This window comes from Rutidosis leptorrhynchoides, chromosome 3 (genome assembly GCF_046630445.1).
Source record: "Rutidosis leptorrhynchoides isolate AG116_Rl617_1_P2 chromosome 3, CSIRO_AGI_Rlap_v1, whole genome shotgun sequence".
In the NCBI taxonomy this organism is placed as follows: domain Eukaryota; kingdom Viridiplantae; phylum Streptophyta; class Magnoliopsida; order Asterales; family Asteraceae; genus Rutidosis; species Rutidosis leptorrhynchoides.
The window spans coordinates 557,393,679-557,415,822 of NC_092335.1; the positions used below are offsets into that span (position 1 = coordinate 557,393,679).

At 32.8% G+C, this 22,144-nt stretch overlaps 1 protein-coding gene across 1 annotated transcript; it reads left to right on the plus strand.

The window, feature by feature from the left end:
* The first annotated feature begins 297 nt into the window (after positions 1-297).
* Positions 298-21,941, plus strand: LOC139902051 (probable transcription factor KAN2). Its single transcript, XM_071884709.1, has 9 exons — positions 298-905; positions 1,033-1,109; positions 3,437-3,588; positions 4,558-4,615; positions 7,979-8,041; positions 8,525-8,616; positions 13,780-13,875; positions 21,638-21,733; positions 21,839-21,941. Exons 1-9 carry the CDS (start codon positions 365-367, stop codon positions 21,939-21,941), a joined length of 1,278 nt encoding a protein of 425 aa, XP_071740810.1. The 5' UTR covers positions 298-364.
* The last annotated feature ends 203 nt before the right edge of the window (positions 21,942-22,144 follow it).

The window sequence follows — 22,144 nt, forward strand, 5'->3', positions numbered from 1 at the left end:
ATGTTGCAATAAAGCAATAAAAACTAAAAATCAAGAAGAAAAGTTAAAGATAGAAAAGGAATCAAGTCTAAAACTTATTCACTTTTTTCCTTTTTCATCTTTTTCTCTCTTTCTTTTCCTACCCCCACGTCCACATAGAGAAATAAAAGGCCCCCACCACCACCCGTCTTCAACTGTCTTTATCATACATATAGACTATACTTCACATACCTTATATACAAATACACCCATACCTTATTCTCTCAATCTAGCTTCATCTTTCACCTTTAAACACAAAAACCCCATACATATCTTGATTATAAACCTAACAACTTTGAATCAAGATTCAAGATCAAGAAAAAAGTTCACACCTTTACTTGTGAAAATGGATTTCTTTCCACCACAACCAGACCTATCTCTCAGAATTAGCCCACCCAACACACAACCCACTTCAAAATCATGGATAACATCAACCCCAAATGATCAAAATCAAGACTTGGATTTGGGTGATCATTTCTGGAACAAAGCTTTAACCTCTCAAAACCCAACTCATTCAAATGAGTCTGATTTGACCCACATCACAAACACACCAAATATTCAACAACAAGGACTAAATTCACAACTAGGGTTGTTGTTGACACCAATTAGAGGAGTTCCTATATGTTACCAAAATACACATAATCCTAATAGTTTCCAAATACTAACTCAATATCATGATCATCATCAAAAAATCCAGCAGCCTGCTAGTAGTAGTTCTTCTTCTTTAAGTTATAGCAATCGTATTAATAACAACATAGCGCGATCTAGATCGATCTTTTCATCGCGGTTTCCTTCGAAGCGTAACGTTCGAGCTCCTAGGATGCGATGGACTACAACCTTACATGCTAGATTTGTACATGCTGTTGAGCTTTTAGGTGGCCATGAAAGTATGTTTAATTAGCTAGAGCTAATTAGTCTTACTTAATTAAACAAAATAATATTATATGTGAAAAAATTCTTTGGCTTTTGTTATTTTATTTCTATTTTTCATTTAATCAATTAGTAATATTGTAGGAGCAACACCCAAGTCAGTTCTTGAGCTAATGGATGTGAAGGATCTCACATTAGCACATGTTAAATCTCATTTACAGGTAAATTTGATAACCCTAATTTCTTTTTTCTTCCAATTATTCAAATAGGGTTGTATCACAATTTATCTTATCTTTTATAATTTTATAGTCACTTTCAATATTTGCCATTTTTGAGACTTTTATTTGACAGTTTGTTGCTATTCAATGAAAAAAGCACATCGGTGTATATAACATTAGCTAATTAGCTAATAACTCCATTTGAAAACAAATCGTCTTATTTATCACCGTTTTTAGTCCATTAACTTTAGGATTTTGATAACCAACAATCCTTAGGGATGTGTTAGTGTGCATAAATTTATTGTACCGAACGGTCTTACAGACCCAAAAAAAAAAAAAAATTTAAAATGTACTCCGTACAAATATTTTATGTACGTTAACTATCGTCATAAGAACTGTAATTAGCAAAATCCTATTAACTTTAGTCAACGCATGGAAGGTACTAATTTTCATTCAATTTCGGTTGATCCAGTATAACATCTGCCATTACTATACTAACTGTCATCAGCTCTAGTGTTTATCTTCTCATCTTTTAACAATTTTAGAACACATTCATTGTTATGAAAAGTAAAATACAAAAATGCCTAATCTTTGTTAGCTAATGAGATATAGTTTACTCCCTCCATCCAGAAACTTTTGTTCATTATTCCTTTTATGAATATCCCAATTTCATTGTCCATTATTAAATAGATAAGAATACAAATTTAATTATACACTTATAACAAAAGATCGGTAAAAGATAAATGATAAAACTGTAAAGAAAAGATAAATGATAAAACTGTAAAGAAAAGAAAAGCTGAAGTGTACCTTTTTTAAAATGTTTTTTAATTTATGAACAATAGAATTGAGACGGAGAAAGTATAGTTTTCTGGATTGATTGTCTATGAAATATAACTTACATATAGTATAATACATAATATAATATAATATGTATATGTATATAATATGTATGTTAATATATATACATAGTGCTAAAGGGGAACCTTCAAATTAACTGAAGTCTGTAAAATTATATGCAGGCAAAGACCTCTTTTGATGTATGTTCACTTTTGACTTTTTGATTGCAACAGCAACTTTGTATTATCAGAATAAAAAAAGTACTCTTAATAGAAATATTTATTCAAATGAATTCAGAAAATACACATCTCTAATCTTTAATACTTATTCTTGTTCTTCTTTCTTCTCCTCTGCTGCTACTAGATCAGATAGTTCTGTATAGCTATAGCTATGATAAAATTGATATCCAGGATACATGTTTTTATATTTTATTTCATCTCGTACATAAATAATATAATGTACGTGTATCCAGTATTACACTATTATACATATATAAACCTAATACTCCCTCCGTCATTAAATTATTGTTCGCTATTTTATTTTAAGATATCTCAAATTAATTGTACACTTACACCAATACATAAAAAATAAAATGTAAAGTTTATTATATCATGGCTTAATATTATATGTATATAAGATAAAAAGATAGTAAAAATTAAGGGTAAAACATGAAAGATGACAAGAATTAGACAATCACTTTTAGTTAACTATGTGATTTTTATTTAGGAATGATAAAATTGAGAAGTAGAAGTAGTTGAATAAATAAAGAGAGAGAGCACAAGTTATATATATAGAATATAATTAATCCAATGTGTAATTGTGCAACATTATTAATAATTCTCTCCTTTTCAGAGGGAAACTTAATATGATGGGAAGTACAAAAAAAAACTATCATTTCTCAATGATATGTGTATGTGTATATAGAATGGTCATCACATGTGGTTTCTTAACCTCATATGTTAACTATGGTTAAAATCCAGCGGTTAAACAGTTTTTCACTCATATAGACATGCAGCCTACAATAGATTCGATTTTTAATATATGCTTTCTTTATGCATGGTCACATATATTCACAGTCTGTGTTCATTTATTCATATTTGTACTTCACCTTTTCATGATTCATCAATTATCAAACACCTTCACTTTTTTTTTTTTCTTCACTGCCACACTATGGTAAAATATTACAGTACTTGTTAGTACCCCTTATATGGAGTAATATATACGGAGTAATATATGATTTATATCATACTTACTTATATATTATATTATATAGTATAATTATAATTATAATACAAAAAATTATACTACGTAGTACTTATTTGGAGACGATGTAGTCTTACATTGGTTTCGTTAGACTCTTCTAGTAATAGCACTAATTTGTATCATACTGTTGATGAAATTGTATAGAATAATTAAAGCATTTAAACTATAATGAAATAAGTAGTTTATAGAAATATATAAGAGATTTTGTTTTGTTACTTCCTATTTGACAGATGTATCGAACTGTAAAAACAACTGACAAACCGCTAGATGTTGGCATTCATAATCAAAGCAGAACGGAATTATCAGCTGAACATGAAGGACATTGTTCTAGTATTTGTCAAACTAAAGATTTTCAGCATTGTCGTTGGAGCAATTCGTCAAGGTGAATACTTATACTGATTAAGTTTTTCAATGCTATGGTTTCTTTGATTGAAAACTGTAAATAGTCACACATCAAAATGATATCCAATCTGAAACATACATGTATATATGGCAACTGGGTCGGGTTCAAATTGGGTCGGATTCAAAGGGGTTTGGAGACAAACGGGTTTTGGTTCAAATAGGTCAGATTTTTCAATGAAGTTATTTGCCTATTTGTTTATTTTTAAAATCGATACTAATGAAAATGCTTGTCACCGGTAATTTTGGAACTTTTTAAGCAATATATTTTAACTTGTTTACAACATTAAAATTAACCACATTTTGCGCATGAAATTCAATCCAGTTTGAATGTCACATTTTTATGAATGTCACATTTTTATATTTACACAATTAAAATAATGAAGAATGGTAAATTTTGTAGAATAAAAGTTTTCCCAACTCTCGTGCTTTTAGAGTTTTCCAAGAAAACAAACTCCCTTTCAAGTGGCTTGAAAAGGGGCTTTAGGTAACTCAAGAAAAGTCCATTTACTCTTGCCATTACATGTAAAAAGATGAAAGCAAAATTTCAACCTCTTTTTCCCTTTAACCTTGTGGTTTTCAATGAAACGTGACAATTCAAAAGGGACCCACTTGGTTTTAAAACCTATCTTCTTTAAAACATCTTTGTACCTTGTGTCTAAACAATTATGTGTATTGTGATTGTTCTCCCTCCACCCTAGCTATTCTTTTCTTGTGTACAATGGCATGGGTGATGTGTATGGAATACACATGGGCTGAATTTAGCTTTTATCTCAAAAGAGAATCCTAAAGTAAGAAGCTATAGCTATAAACTATGTATTGAAAGAAAGCTTTAATTTTTCTATAAGGGTTTGCTTTTGCTATCTCTTATTTTCTTTTGGTATGGGCTTTGCACTGATTAATTGGAGTTATTTAATTTTCTTGTAAATCTTGTCCATGGATTTTTTAGCAGGGAAGATTTGTTGCATGATAAACATGGAAATATTGAAGCAAACATACTATATCTTGAGGTAGATTTGATACTTCTAATCTTATTTAAAAGGAGCGGATACTCACACATCAAATTTTGATCCATATACGCTTAAGTTACTATTATACTCTTACTTACAAATTACAATAATGAAAATTCAACTCCTAAGATAAATTTAGGGATATAATTGTAAGTTTTATAATCAAAAGTGTGTACGGATCAAAACTGGGCGTGTGTGAGTATTACTTTCCTTATTTAAATAATTACAACACTTCACAAATATAATGATGCTAGCTTTCAAAAAAAAGAAAGTAGTTTCTAAAGGAACACACATTAATTTACTATACCTTATATTTCTTCCGTCGCGAAATAATTGTCCAATCAAAGGTTTTTTTTTCTTCTTTTATTTAAGATAGGTTTGTAGATATCAGTTTTACTCTTATAAACTCTTATATTCACTGTACATTTGATGAATTTACTTAGAAAAATTAAATAATTAGTATAATGAATAAGAATAATTTGAAGAGTTTAATTACATTCAACATTATTTTTGAAAGTCAATAATTATTTTAAGAAAGGTTAACATGATCACCATAAACGCAATTTGCGAGTTACAAGGAAAGAAATATTTACATCTATACTTGTTAGGAATTATGAACACAAGAAGATGAGTGATTGTGGTATCGATCAATCACAACTCACAACGACAAACAAAATAGCTAAAGCATACGAATGATAAATAAATGTATAAATAATACGGGATTTAACATGATTATATCCTAACTTCAAAAAGCGAAAAAGAATATACTCAACGGGCGCAAACCAGATATTTTCCATTATAATTTTAGTGCACACAATTATAGTTTACATATGTATGTATTTATAGTGCTAAACTAAGATGAATCAAATACAAACGAGGAGTCCTGATCGCGTATGAATTCTACCCGCCCAACACCACTTCGCGACTGCATTGGGAATCTCGCTGTTGCAAGATTACATTAGACAGGAAATCCAACTCCAACTCAACTTTTGATTGCATCTTCGTTTCCTTGTTTAATTCGAACTTCACAGTCAAAAAATCTTCCACTTGAAGAAGATATTAAACAAACCCCATACCGTTCTCCATTCAACTCTGGCAAGAAACCTACATTACCGCCAAGATCTCTTGGGACACGCACACTCCAACCTACGCAGGGCTAGCAGACTTTCGATTAAGAGTTCTTCAACCATTAGTCGAAATAAGATATCAAAACCACCTTAATTGTGTTTATATCATTCACAATAACTCTAAATTAGCCGATTACCACTCCTTTTGATACCACCATATAAAACCCCCCGAAGCACGCCGCACTTCCACATCATGGGAAGGAAGTCTTTCAATACCAGATAATCCAATCTGATAGTTACTAGCTTGGGACATCTTGATTTCTTTCGCCTCCATATTCTCAAACCTAGAGGATTATCTTCTAACACAAGAAGATCAATTAAAGCAAGCAAGACTTCAGTTATAGGATTCTTTCATGAGATAACATCGCCTCACCCATCGCTCTAGACACGTCAAATCCTAAACCCACAGGTCAATAATCAATCGTACAGATTGTTCCCTTCTATCTATGATTTCCTTTATCAACAGACGTCTTTGTAGATCATGTAGCAAAGTACCCTTGTGAGAACATAATTACCACCTTTTTAAACTTTCCATTTTCTCGTTGCTACAATAACCTCCTCATAGCGCTATGAATTTCACAAACCTCATCTTCTCTCCTAAGCACGTTCTCACTATACGAGTAAGAAATAAACCATAACTTCTTCAGAAGAAACTTGGTTCGTACCACCGGTCAGTCGCAAATTGCTTTTCCATCGGAGAGTAAAACAAGTATTCGTAGCTCTAGTGTTACCCAGAATCATCACACTAATCTTGAGAACATTGGAGAAAAACATAGCATAACCATCCCCACAACTACACTAGTCGACTACCTCCCACTAGCTCAATAACTTTCGTCGGTTACCAAACTCATATCGAGTTCTCGACACCCTCAACAATCATAGAAAGCTCAAGTTCTAGAACTTACAAGATTATCTGCCTCACCATCACTTAAAGATTCATAACTGATCACCTTCGAAGAAAAAACTGCTCCCTTTGTTGAAACATCAACCAATCCTTAACAACAATTTCGAATGCGTTCTATCTGACACCCTTCAGCAACCAAATTCCCTTAGTGACAAAGAACACTAACCCTCCCGCATATTCCATAGACCTGGAATATCCGGCCATACACTTGGTCCCCCCCCCTTTTCAAAATACGCAAGCACCATACTTCCTAGATAACTTCCACTGTCGACTTTCAAACCGATGCACCTCGTTCATTACAATACTGCTCGAACGAATTTGAGTTAAACCACCCTACTGAGCTCCCGTAACAAATCAATATTCTTGAGAACACAGCTCGTATCGCTCGAAGTATCACGAGACAAAATTGTCTCGCACTTGCGTCATCAAATCCGAAAAGTCCATCATGAAACTGTCCTAATTCTAAAATTTGTATCTGAAATTTGAACAGTCCGATTAGCCTCAAAATTTACCACATGTAAAACCATGTGTCTGCTACCTACAGTCCAAAATTTAAGGAGATCCAACGGTTAACGAATCCTCTAAGAATTTTCCCCTATAGTTGCGCATGAACATCCATCTTTTGCATAATCATTCCTTCGCACGGGATAACGAGGACAAAGAACTTAGACATGTCACCCGGATCTTACAGAAAATCTCTCCGCAACGAAACCATCGACCCCACCCCTACCTCTGTAACCTCTCGCGTACAAACTACAATCACAATGAAATCGCGCACACCATTACGTCATAACTTGACAAGATCGTTGCCCGAATCTTGGTGTGATCAACTTCCCCAGATACATTGACATATCCTAAGTTTATCGCGACCAACTGAATCACTTGGTCTCAATACATGTTGCAAGACAAATCCTTAAGCCCGTCGTTTAATAACTTGTGATTATATCAACTTCATCAAAAATCTTGCTTTCAGATCGTCATCGTGCCCGATCTTCAAACCTTGAAGTTCTGATACCACTTGTTAGGAATTATGGACCCAATAATACTAGTGATTGTGGTGTCGGTCAATCATATAACCTACATACAACAAACGAAATAGCTAAAGCATGCATGCGATAAATAAATGCATTAACGACACAAGATTTAACGTGGTTATATATTCCAACTCTAAAATGTGGAGAAAGGTTTACTCCGCGGACGAAAACAAGAGATTTTCCTTCATTATTTTCGTGCACACAATTACATGTTACATGAGCCTCACCCGAGGGGTATTACCACACGCGATTCCGATCCCATGTGGATTCATTGTGGGGGTTTATTCTTGAGGTGTAGCACTGTATCGGTTCGTCTGGAAAAATGATCGGGTGGGTGGATTCGGCCATTGCGTTAGACTCTGTCAGTGACTATTAACTATCTTTTAAAAAGATAATTATAATAATAATATCACTTAAAATGCATTTTTTTAAGTAAACAATAAAATTGAGACGGATTGTTGCATGGGAATATATTGAATAAGGTTTTCATGGAGAGTGGAAGGAAGGGAAAGATACGCTATAACAAAAAGACAAGACATTGGAACTAGGCAGATTATCCATTAGTTGTTAGTTGATATATATGTAAATGTTAAAATTACCATAAATAAACACTTAAATTCAAATCAAATAAAAAAAAAGAAGCTAATATTGAAAAGCAATATATTGTGTTTATAATTTAAACACAATAAGTTTAATAACTCTTAGAACTATGGTTAGCAACCTAAAGACAATATTAATTTCTTTTTAACCAACTCCAAATCTTGATTACATTGTCCTACCAAAAATAGGATGAAAGATAAACAATCAAATTAGTTGATGGTGGATCAGTTTGTTATTATTACAGAAGGAAATACGTTCAAGAGGCATGAAGCATGAAAGATTAACAGAAATTAGCTCATCCAGTCACTCAGAGACTAGCTTAATTAAGAAGCCCAAGTTAGATTTCACTTTGGGAAGAGCACATTGATAGTGATGTTTGTGTGTTTCCATACATAAGATATAGTATTACTCATTTTGACATCGTTCAATTTTATTAAAGGATTATAAAAACAATACTCCGTATATAATATAATATGTTGATATATAATATGCAGAAGATCTTGAATTGGTATATAATAAAAATTAATTATTACTTTATTAGTGAGATAGTATGTTAGGTTTATTTTATTACACATTATAAAGTGTATATACTTGGAAGTCTTTTGATGATTAATAGATAATAACAGGCCAAGAGAAGGTGGCGTGCACTGTGTAGGTAGGAGTGTAGGACAACTTAACAGAGCCTCCATGTTCAAAGCGCATTTTTCAGAATAAATTCTATTGCATCCATCTATCAAAAATATTTTTTAGATTAATTTAGGTATCCTGAAACATTCTGATCCTACTAAATTTAACATACTACCATTTCTTACAATTTGATAGCAAAGAAAAATAACGATATGACCCTGAATTTTCGTAATTGCTCAAATTCCCTCCGATCACGACGGCGCGTGTTGGTCCATGCATGGTGCATGGTGCCTTAGTCGTTACTCGTTTTATCGGCTACATTCTTACATCCCCGCACCACGCAACACGCACGGTGCATGTTGGTCTGTGTGTGGTACATGTTACCCCAGACAAGATTATATTTTCAGAATAAGATTTTCTGACATTTTCCAAATTTTTTAGCATAACATTTTATCTCTTTAAAAAAAACTGCCCAATAAACACTTAGTTTCACCATTCCAACAACCAGATTCCTACATAAAACATAAAAAATGTCTATCAATACAAGGCAAATTATAAGGGCCGAATGTTGTCTTGTTGATCTTGATAACACCAACCTTTATGCTGAGCGAGAGTTTCAAATGTTTGAAAAATTGCATTTCTTCAAACAATTAGATGCAATTCTTCAACCTATCTGTAATAAAACATTCTAGGTGCAATTCTTTAAAAATTTGGAACTCTCGCTCAGCATATAGGTTGTTGTGATAAACATCAAAAACATTAACACTCGAGACATGTTTTATATAGGAACTTCGTTATTAAAATGGTGTTAACTGATCATAGAGGAAGTCTTTTTAAAGAGATCAAACGCTATCCAAGATCTAGAAAATGTCAGAAAACGTTATCTAAGATCTATTATAAGGGATAGGTGTGGATCACCATGAGATTGAAAGAATTGCTAAGTGTTTCGATTGCAACATTGAATTGCTAAGATGAGTAGTTGAAACCGATAATCGAAAAATTTGAAAAGCGGCTTTCGGATTGGAAGGAACGTTTGATTTCATTTGGTTGTCATGTGACACTTGTTAAATCGGTGATAAATAGTCTCCCATTGTACTTCTTCTAGCTCTACAGTGCCCCGCCTTGTGTGATCAAAAAACTTGAAAGTGTGAGACGTTATTTTTTTGGGGGGAGGGTCGGGAAAAGATTCAAAAATTGTGTGGGTTGAATGGGATGAGGTGCTACTACCTTACGGGGAGGGAGGGTTAAATTTGGGTTCCTTAAAAAGAAAAAATTATGCTTTGATTGGCAAGTGGTGGTGGAGGTTCAAAACCGAAACCACTTCCTTGTGGGTCAAAGTAATTTCAAATATCTATGGATCATCGGGTGGGTTGGAAGAATTTGATAATTTATCTTTTTTTGGGTAAACGAGGAAACCCTCCTATGAATGAGCACATTGGCTCCCCCATATAAGGTAAAACCTCTGGTAATCAAGCCCCCCGAGCGCGAGACCTAGTACCGGGTGAATTGCGCATTATGTGGACCCACTAGTCACACTCCCTTTTTGAACAATTTGGCATAGCCATGAATTGAACCCGGGTGGTGTGCTTCACAGAATTCTACGTGGGCGAATATCATTAAAACAAGTGTGAAGATTGACGAAACAGGAGTATCGTTTTCCAAGTCATTCACGAAAGTCATCGTTAACGGTTCGAATACTTCATTCTGGTTCGACTCGTGGGCAGGTGGCTCGTCTTTTAGCAGCAGGTTCAAGAGATTTTTTAAACTAGAATCAAACCCTAATGTGTCGGTTGTGGATAGAAGGTGTTGGAACGGTTCAAAGTTCTAACGACCCGTCCTAATCCATCTGGACGAATACATTACATTTGGTTACATCGCGAGGTACTTGACCTCTATATGATACATTTTACAAACATTGCATTCGTTTTTAACAGGCAAACTTTCATTTCTTCGAAAATTGACGGCATGCATACCATTTCATAATATATCCAACTATAGTTAACTTAATAATAATCTTGATGAACTCAACGACTCGAATGCAACGTCTTTTGAAATATGTCATGAATGACTCCAAGTAATATCTCTAAAATTAGCAAATGCACAGCGAAAGATTTCTTTCATACCTGAGAATAAACATGCTTTAAAGTGTCAACCAATAAGGTTGGTGAGTTCATTAGTTTATTATAATCGGTCATTTTCATCATTTTAATAGACCACAAGATTTTCATTTTCATTTCTCATAAAAATACGTCCCATGCATAGAGACAAAATTAATCATTCATATGGATTGAACACCTGGTAACCGACATTAACAAGATGCATATAGAATATCCCCATCATTCTGGGACACCCATCGGACATGATAAAATCGAAATACTAAAGCATTCCAAATTCCAGAATGGGGCTTGTTGGGCCCAATAGATCTATTTTTAGGATTCGCGTCAATTAGGGGTTCTGTTCCCTAATTCTTAGGCTACCAAGTTTAAAAGGGGCATATTCGGCTTCGATCCATACATCCATATAATGTAGTTTCAATTACTTGTGTCTATTTCGTAAAACAGTTATAAAAATAGCGCATATATTCTCAGTCCCAAAAATATAGATTGCAAAAGCATTTAAAAAGGGAGCAAATGAAACTCACCATACTGTATTTTGTAGTAAAAATACATATGACGACACTTAACAAATGTAGGGCTGGCCTCGGATTCACGAACCTATATCATTTATATATATATATATATATATATATATATATATATATATATATTAACACATATAATTGAAGTCGAATAAATTTATATATTATTATTAATATAACTGTTAGTTTTAGTAATTCATGTGTTTCATTATTAACTTAAATATATTTACTTTATATACTTTAAATAAATAATTTAAAAAAATGTAGTTTTATTAAATATAACTAACTTTTATAATAATAATATTAATAGTAATATAGATAATAATAATAATAACATAGTTGTAATAATAATAATGGTAAAAGTAATAATAATGATAGTAATAATACTAAAAATGATAAAGATTTAAATAATAATGTTAATACTAATAATAATAATGATAAAAATAATAATAATAATGATAATAATAAAAATATTAATTTTAATAATAATGATAATAAATAATAAAAAGTAGTATTATTTTTATAATAAAAATTATAATTTTGATCCTAACTCTTAATACTAATAATACTTATTAATAATACTTGATAGTAATTAATGTTACTAATAATAATAATAACAACAATATTAATAATAATAATAATAATAATAAAATTTAAGTAATAAGTAAACTACCTCAAGAAGTAGTCCTTAAAAAAATGCCCAAGTCCGGGTTTGAACCCGCGACGTCCCGCTAACCCGATAACAACCTAAACCAATGATCTGTTTATTGTTTTTCTTGTAATAATTCGCCTATTTAATTATTTATCATGTACCAACTGTTTTATCATCTTCATACTTACAACCTAACGTAATCATCTTGTCATTATCTTGACAAAATCATCATACATCATCTTAAACTCTCCATTATGATATCATCATAATCATTTTTATCATAGTATTATCATACTCATCAATATCAACTCGGTTTATCCTCATCATCGTAAACCGGTTATAAAATCATCGTGATATCATAATCTAAATCATGTCAAATTATCGTCATCCTCATACTTAATCTTATCATCTTTATGAGTGTCATATATCATCAAAGAAAAAGTAATTCGAACGTCTCTTCCCTATTTTGATCGGCCATTATGTAACCACTAGTTCCACTTGCATCGATTTATCATGGAGATTAAATAAAGTGTTGTATTATAATATCCAATACCTCCCACCACTGGACAAAGTTCTAAACCTATCGACCCATTATCAACAAACATTACGTATACCCATCATTAACTTTCGGTTTGCAGTGGAATACAAACACAACCGCAGTGGCATTCGATCAGCCCAACAGAAAAGAAACCCAAGTTTTGTCACGGCCCAATAATAACACACTTTTTCACGGACTAATTTCCTTTGGCCCATCTCCAACCTCCAGCCCATGTTTACTAAATCAAAACAGAAACTACAGCAGTAGCTGTGGTTCGATCAAGGGAGGGATAGAATTGCAACAGGTTCGCTTTCATGTTTAACGATTTTCATTATATTATCAATCATCCCCTTTCATCTTAGTCATCATCTATTTCAAGTATCATTATCCTAATCAATACTATCAATATCAAATCATTATCTTCTTATTATTTACGATCGTAGGTGGTATGTGCAAGGTAAACCGACTCAAAGGTTATATTACGAAGACCTTACCAGATTCGTAGTCCTTGCCAGGTGGCAGGCTAACTCCCTAACCCGGATTGTTTGCAGAAGTATAAGTATACGATAGATTATCCATTTTTGACGTGGGACCGCCCCTAATATTCATAGAGCATGTTGAACGAGATGTGACAGGCCACTTGCATTTGGATTAATTTCAAGTCCTTTATTAAAAGGCAAAAGTTGTTAGCCAACTTGTGTCTCATACGACTTTGAGACAATTAGTTTGTCTGCCACAATTATTTATTTATTTATTTTTATTTTTTTTCTTTTTGGTGCATAATGCTTCAAGACATATACCCTACTATATACATTTATTCACAACTTGTTCGTCTTTGGAAGTAGTGGTCAAATAAGCACAACAAACGAGGGACAATATCGATTACTGCAAGAACACGTCATGTATTTATAGCCACAGCAGCTCACCATTGATGATGATGGTTGATTGTGACTAGAACCGAAAACAGAAACAATGAATGGCGGTAGCAAAGATTTTATTTTCTTTTTTTTTTCTTTTTTTTTCTTTTTTTTTTTGTTCATGAAGAATTATTAAAAGAGAGGAAGAGAAAGGTGGTAATAAGGGTTTTCAAGTGGTGGGTTTAAGTGATCAAGTAGGAAAGGGTGAAGAAGGTGATGAAAGGTGATTTATTGGTGATTGAGATGTAATTAAACAATGAGCAAGAAGGTGAGCAGGAATTCTGTTGGGGTTCGAATTAGAACAGAATTATGTAGCATTATGTGGTAGTTTGTATCGTAATAGAAAAGCAAGATGGTTAATGGTTATGGCAAGTTTAAGAAAAATAGAAGAGAGGGAGAGAGATGACTTACGATTGTGGGATGGTGGATAGTGGCTGTAACCGGAGGTGGCGATGGTTGTTGATATGGTTGAGGGTGGCGGAGATCACCATGGTGGTGAACGATGGTTGAAGTTGGTGATGGGCGGTTAAACAAAATAGAAATAAATAGGGATGGTTGTGGTGAGGTGATCGTTTGATATGATGAAGATGGATTCGTGATGAAGAAGTAGGAAAAAGATGGTTGTGTGCTTGAATTCTCTGTAAATGTATATGGGTGTATATATATAATAGATATTAATTAAAGAAACAATTACACAATATCAATCATAATAATCATCTACAGTGGTGAACAGTGAATCTTCCTTTAATAATTTTACTCACGGATCAGTTAACTGATTCCTTGTCGACATAATTAAATAAGTAAATATAATAATAACAACTAATGAGGTCAAGAAAAGCTCTTTTAAAAGAAAGGAAACGACGTGTGTGTGGGATTCAAGTTGTTAATTAGGTGGGGTTTGACACAATGAACTCCTTAATATAAGGGATTTATGTTTCATGTCCCAGACTGATTAATCAAGTACACCATATTTGTATTAAAGTTTCATATATTATAAATATTAATCGTGATTGTGAAAATGAAATCGTGAACCATACCTATCAGCAAATCATTCTAGATAGCTTTTGATAATCAATAATATCAATTAATAACTAGGATTAATTTGTGATCACAATATTTAAAAGGTCACAATTATAAATTAGACTTTTAATTTAAATTTTGTAATTACGTCATTAAATGTTACATATATATATAATGTTCAAAAACCATTAAGTTTTTGTTATGAAAATGTATATAGATATACATTAGTTAATATATTTCAAGTTATTATATATATACATATATTTATATGTACATATCTATTTACAATTAGTTGTTCGTGAATCGTCGAGAACAGTCGAAGGTCAATTGAATATATGAAATAGTTCAAAATTTTTTGAGACTCAACTTAACAAACTTTCCTTTCGTGTCAAAACCATATAAGAATTAAGTTTAAATTTGGTCGGAATTTTTCGGGTCGTCACAGTACCTACCCGTTAAAGAAATTTCATCCTGAAATTTGATCAAGGTCTTCATGGATAACAATAAAAATGTTTTCATGACGATTATGAGTTGATAAATAGAGTTTTATCATTATTGAGTAATATAAATAAAACAATTTGATTATGTTAAGCGTACGAATGAAGCTATCACAAAGAGTGAAATGAGAAAATAAAGATTCGCCTTAGCTTTTGACGTAGTCACGTTTGAATTTCGGAATTCAAGGGATTTAAAAGAAAATCTTGGAAATCTATAAGATCTTATTCTTCGAGATTTAAGGAAATTAGGATCTCTTTAATTAAATGCGATGATCTGTCCCGATTACTACGTCTGATATTTCCATTATAAATTTACCTTTTCCGTTCCATTAGTTTTCACCACTTCTATACTCAATTCACAAATTCAAAAGATTGTGAAAATGCTTAATCCAGTTCTGATCCTTGTCCTTATCCTGACTATCGCAGCAATTATTCTCCTTTTCCAATTACCATCGGGGGAATCTGTTTTCTTCTACTTCGCCCTTGGTGTTATAATGTTTTTAATTCTCCCGTGTCTTTATGTTGCAATTAACATTGATGTACATTGTTTGTAATTTATGTGTTGATATCGGGCTTTATATTTTCTCTTATATTTTGGAGCTCTTTGCCTTTTTATTCTCTTCTCGACTTCTAGTAAAGTGAGTAATGGTCCAGAACTTGTAGGTATAGAGTTTTGAATGATTATAACGTTCTAAGCACGAAAGAACGTAATAGCACGATATGATTTGGTAAATTACCAGAATCACAGAGGATAGAACTATCAAGAATATATTTTCTTGATATGTTCAGAGGTTAAATAGAATGAAAGATTTATGTAACATGGCACACGATGACGGTATGATCTGTGAATCATCACGTTCCATTAGAACTCAGCATGACTTACTGTAATATAATCACGTTGGCCAAGCGTCATTATATTATACTAACTCATGCTTCAATTCCCAACACTTCTCTAGTAATCATTCATAATTTTAAACTCAAATTTATAGAAGGATAGAAACTAAAATAGTTTCTTTTATGATGTAACATAGATAGCACGAGGAGATAGATAATTTCGGCTGAAAATATTTATGAAAATATCTTCAGAAATATCGAAGATATTTATGATGATATTTTGGGAATTCCTAAGTTCGAAGGTTTATGAAGAAAAATTTTCCGCAAGATTTTAACATGAATTCGGGGCAAGATATATGCTGAAGACTTCATTGGATACAGAATTACCTGGATTCTTTGAATATAGAGTATGATCCTTGTATATGTCCTTGGTCTCCTTCATGGTTTGCCCAATCCGTTTTTCAGTACAAAATTTTCTATCGAGTGTTCCCAACACTCTATTCTTTTATCATCACCTTTGGCCATTAAGACCATTTACTACATGCTGCTTCGTCAGCATTTTCAAAGTTAACAGATCTGGATCTTTGGTTATTAAACCGAGGAGTTTCAAGAGAATTGTGTTTTTAGATGATTAAACGCTGATTTCTGGTAATTGGTATGGCAATTCTCGTTACAAGGTGCGGATGAGTTCATGATAAGGCTTTAATAGATAAATATAGTGATTTGTCGGAGAGATTTAAGCCAAGGAGCAACGAGGTCGCTGGTACGTGTGCTGGTGATGTGGTGGAATATAAAGGTTCTCCGATAACAATAAAAGAGCACGCATATATATCAAGGTTATAATAAGGTTGTTTCGAATGAAAAGTCGAAGTTAACTTGCTGAAGCTGTGACAAAATTGGCTAATTTGAAAAGGGATTGCAAAGTTATTTTTGGTAATAACAACTCCCAAAGAGTTAGCACAGATACGTTTTAAACATTTACTAAGGTTCCGAGTGTTTTCAGGTGCATAACTATATGCATCAATCTTTTCTTCCGTAGATGAAATGCGGTTAGTTCATCCACTCGATTGAAGTGTTTTCAAGAATTATGAAATGTTTGAACGTAGATTGGAATCGTCAAGATACAAATGAGGTTTAAGATGAAATCAAGTGGCAGACTTGAAGAATTGCTTAGTTTCATATGTTATAATTAATATTTTAATTCATTTTAATTGTCCAATGTTTTCTTAATTATGCCACTTGTTGGATTTTGATAAGTCAAAATCCAAATATGAAATCGAATAAAAATGGTTATTCTGTGGTGAATGGATTCGTATATCTGTGGATGTAAGTAGGATAGTAAATGACTGTTGAATCAGATTCGAAGAATGTACAGTGTAACTTATTAATGTGAAACTAAATATTCCTCGGGTATTACCTACCCGTTAAAATATTTTCACCATTATCAGTTTGTACAAAAAAAATTTAATTACAATCTTTATGAAAACATATATACATATATATTTTCTTCAGATGCAATCATGGATTTAATGAGTTAATATGATATTAATCTCATTTGCTTTTCGGTTTGATCTAGAATAAATAATCTCTAAAACATTTAGAAACCACATATTCTTCGCAGAATATTTCTTCAATGAAGTTATGAATTAATACTTCATCGTTCATTGTTGTTGGTACTCCTTGGTATCTATGGTGCTTATGACGTTGATGTTCGTGTGACAGATTGTGAAGTTAAGGTTTGCGATGCGGTTGTTGTTGGTGGTGGTAATGGTACTGTTGGCGTTGATGATGGTGGTACTGGTTATGTTGCTGGTGTTTACAACCTTTGCACCATATTCTCCAAAGCCACTACCCGAGCACGAAGCTCGTTGACTTCTTCTATTACACCGGGGTGATTGTCGGTTCGGACGAGCGGATAAATATGATCTAGAATTTAGTATAGTATATAATCGTGACGAGATACTCTGGAAATGAGAGAGAAAATGATGTTTCGGACAGGTTCACCGGTAAGTGCTTCAGGTTCTTCGCCAAGAGGGCAATGTGGTGGATGAAAAGGATCACCTTCTTCTTGTCTCCAATGATTGAGAAGACTACGAACCCAGCCCCAATTCATCCAGAATAGATGATGGCTAATCGGTTGATCCATTCCGGTTACACTGCTTTCGGAGCTCGAGTGAAAATCCATATCGGAATAGTTATCAGAATCCGACGAACTTGAACTGGTTGCGGAATTCATCTTACACGGTTAGATAAAGGATTTTATGAAATGATTTTCGGATATCGGATGATATTCTGATTACATAGAATATCTATGTATAGTACAGAAGATCCCGTAGATTACGGAGAAAATTAAGGAAACGTGTCAGATAAAGTCTACAGTTACATATACGCTAAGATCTGAATTTTGTCTCTACACTATTCATGCAATCAATGCAATAAGAAGTGTCTAGACTAAGAATGATAAGCAGGTAATTTTCTAAGGATGATAAGTAGATGATTTTCGACACGAAATGATAAGCAAAACTTTTGACATGCAGACACGGTCGAAGTCCAGACCCACTAATGCATCTAAACAACTATCAGTTAGACACACTAATGCAAGACCTGGTTCGCTAAGACCACCGCTCTGATACCAACTCTAACGACCCGTCCTAATCCATCTGAACGAATACATTACATTTGGTTACATCGCGAGGTACTTGACCTCTATATGATACATTTTACAAACATTGCATTCATTTTTAATAGGCAAACTTTCATTTCTTCGAAAATTGACGGCATGCATACCATTTCATAATATATCCAACTATAGTTAACTTAATAATAATCTTGATGAACTCAACGACTCGAATGCAACGTCTTTTGATATATGTCATGAATGACTCCAAGTAATATCTCTAAAATGAGCAAATGCACAGCGAAAGATTTCTTTCATACCTGAGAATAAACATGCTTTAAAGTGTCAACCAATAAGGTTGGTGAGTTCATTAGTTTATTATAATCGATCATTTTTATCATTTTAATAGACCACAAGATTTTCATTTCCATTTCTCATAAAAATACGTCCCATGCATAGAGACAAAATTAATCATTCATATGGATTGAACACCTGGTAACCGACATTAACAAGATGCATATAGAATATCCCCATCATTCCGGGACACCCATCGAACATGATAAAATCGAAGTACTAAAGCATTCCAAATTCCAGAATGGGGCTTGTTGGGCCCAATAGATCTATTTTTAGGATTCGCGTCAATTGGGGGGTCTGTTCCCTAATTCTTAGGCTACCAAGTTTAAAAGGGGCATATTCGGCTTCGATCCATACAACCATATAATGTAGTTTCAATTACTTGTGTCTATTTCGTAAAACAGTTATAAAAATAGCGCATGTATTCTCAGTCCCAAAAATATATATTGCAAAAGCATTTAAAAAGGGAGCAAATGAAACTCACCATACTGTATTTTGTAGTAAAAATACATATGACGACACTTAACAAATGTAGGGTTGGCCTCGGATTCACGAACCTATATCATTTATATATATATTAACACATATAATTGAAGTCGAATAAATTTATATATTATTATTAATATAACTGTTAGTTTTAGTAATTCATGTGTTTCATTATTAACTTAAATATATTTACTTTATATACTTTAAATAAATAATTTAAAAAAATGTAGTTTTATTAAATATAACTAACTTTTATAATAATAATATTAATAGTAATATAGATAATAATAATAATAACATAGTTGTAATAATAATAATGGTAAAAGTAATAATAATGATAGTAATAATACTAAAAATGATAAAGATTTAAATAATAATGTTAATACTAATAATAATAATGATAAAAATAATAATAAAAATGATAATAAAAATATTAATTTTAATAATAATGATAATAAATAATAAAAAGTAGTATTATTTTTATAATAAAAATTATAATTTTGATCCTAACTCTTAATACTAATAATACTTATTAATAATACTTGATAGTAATTAATGTTACTAATAATAATAATAACAACAATATTAATAATAATAATAATAAAATTTAAGTAATAAGTAAACTACCTCAAGAAGTGGTCCTTAAAAAAATGTCCAATTCCGGGTTTGAACCCGCGACGTCCCGCTAACCCGATAACAACCTAAACCAATGATCTGTTTATTGTTTTTCTTGTAATAATTCGCCTATTTAATTATTTATCATGTACCAACTGTTTTATCATCTTCATACTTACAACCTAACATAATCATCTTGTCATTATCTTGACAAAATCATCATGCATCATCTTAAACTCTCCATTATGATATCATCATAATCATTTTTATCATAGTATTATCATACTCATCAATATCAACTCGGTTTATCCTCATCATCGTAAACCGGTTATAAAATCATCGTGATATCATAATCTAAATCATTTCAAATTATCGTCATCCTCATACTTAATCTTATCATCTTTATGAGTGTCATATATCATCAAAGAAAAAGTAATTCGAACGTCTCTTCCCTATTTTGATCGGCCATTATGTAACCACTAGTTCCACTTGCATCGATTTATCATGGAGATTAAATAAAGTGTTGTATTATAATATCCAATACCTCCCACCACTGGACAAAGTTCTAAACCTATCGACCCATTATCAACAAACATTACGTATACCCATCATTAACTTTCGGTTTGCAGTGGAATACAAACACAACCGCAGTGGCATTCGATCAGCCCAACAGAAAAGAAACCCAAGTTTTGTCACGGCCCAATAATAACACACTTTTTCACGGACTAATTTCCTTTGGCCCATCTCCGACCTCCGGCCCATGTTTACTAAATCAAAACAGAAACTACAGCAGTAGCTGTGGTTCGATCAAGGGAGGGATAGAATTGCAACATGTTCGCTTTCATGTTTAACGATTTTCATTATATTATCAATCATCCCCTTTCATCTTAGTCATCATCTATTTCAAGTATCATTATCCTAATCAATACTATCAATATCAAATCATTAACTTCTTATTATTTACGATCGTAGGTGGTATGTGCAAGGTAAACCGACTCAAAGGTTATATTACGAAAACCTTAACAGATTCGTAGTCCTTGCTAGGTGACAGGCTAACTCCCTAACCCGGATTGTTTGCAGAAGTATAAGTATACGATAGATTATCCATTTTTGACGTGGGACCGCCCCTAATATTCATAGAGCATGTTGAACGATATGTGACAGGCCACTTACATTTGGATTAATTTCAAGTCCTTTATTAAAAGGCAAATGTTGTTAGCCAACTTGTGTCTCAAACGACTTTGAGACAATTAGTTTGTCTGCCACAATTATTTATTTATTTATTTTTATTTTTTTTCTTTTTTTTGCATAATGCTTCAAGACATATATCCTACTATATACATTTATTCACAACTTGTTCGTCTTTGGAAGTAGTGGTCAAATAAGCACAACAAACGAGGGACAATACCGATTACTGCAAGAACACGTCATGTATTTATAGTCACAGCAGCTCACCGTTGATGATGATGGTTAATTGTGACTAGAACCGAAAACAGAAACAATGAATGGCGGTAGCAAAGATTTTCTTCTCTTTTTTTTTTTTTTTTTTTTTGTTCATGAAGAATTATTAAAAGAGAGGAAGAGAAAGGTGGTAATAAGGGTTTTCAAGTGGTGGGTTTAAGTGATCAAGTAGGAAAGGGTGAAGAAGGTGATGACAGGTGATTTATTGGTGATTGAGATGTAATTAAACAATGAGCAAGAAGGTGAGCAGGAATTCTGTTGGGGTTCGAATTAGAACAGAATTATGTAGCATTATGTGGTAGTTTGTATCGTAATGGAAAAGCAAGATGGTTGATGGTTATGGCAAGTTTAAGAAAAATAGAAGAGAGGGAGAGAGATGACTTACGATTGTGGGATGGTGGATAGTGGCTGTGACCGGAGGTGGCGATGGTTGTTGATATGGTTGAGGGTGGCGGAGATCACCATGGTGGTGAACGATGGTTGAAGTTGGTGATGGGCGGTTAAACAAAATAGAAATAAATAGGGATGGTTGTGGTGAGGTGATCGTTTGATATGATGAAGATGGATTCGTGATGAAGAAGTAGGAAAAAGATGGTTGTGTGCTTGAA

Coding starts and splice junctions, on each gene's coding strand:
- LOC139902051 (XM_071884709.1), top strand. CDS start 365: ATGGATTTCTTTCCACCACAACCAGACCTATCTCTCAGAATTAGCCCA. Junction 906..1,032: donor GCTTTTAGGTGGCCATGAAA/GTATGTTTAATT, acceptor GTAATATTGTAG/GAGCAACACCCAAGTCAGTT. Junction 8,617..13,779: donor AGCTTAATTAAGAAGCCCAA/GTTAGATTTCAC, acceptor TTGTTCATGAAG/AATTATTAAAAGAGAGGAAG.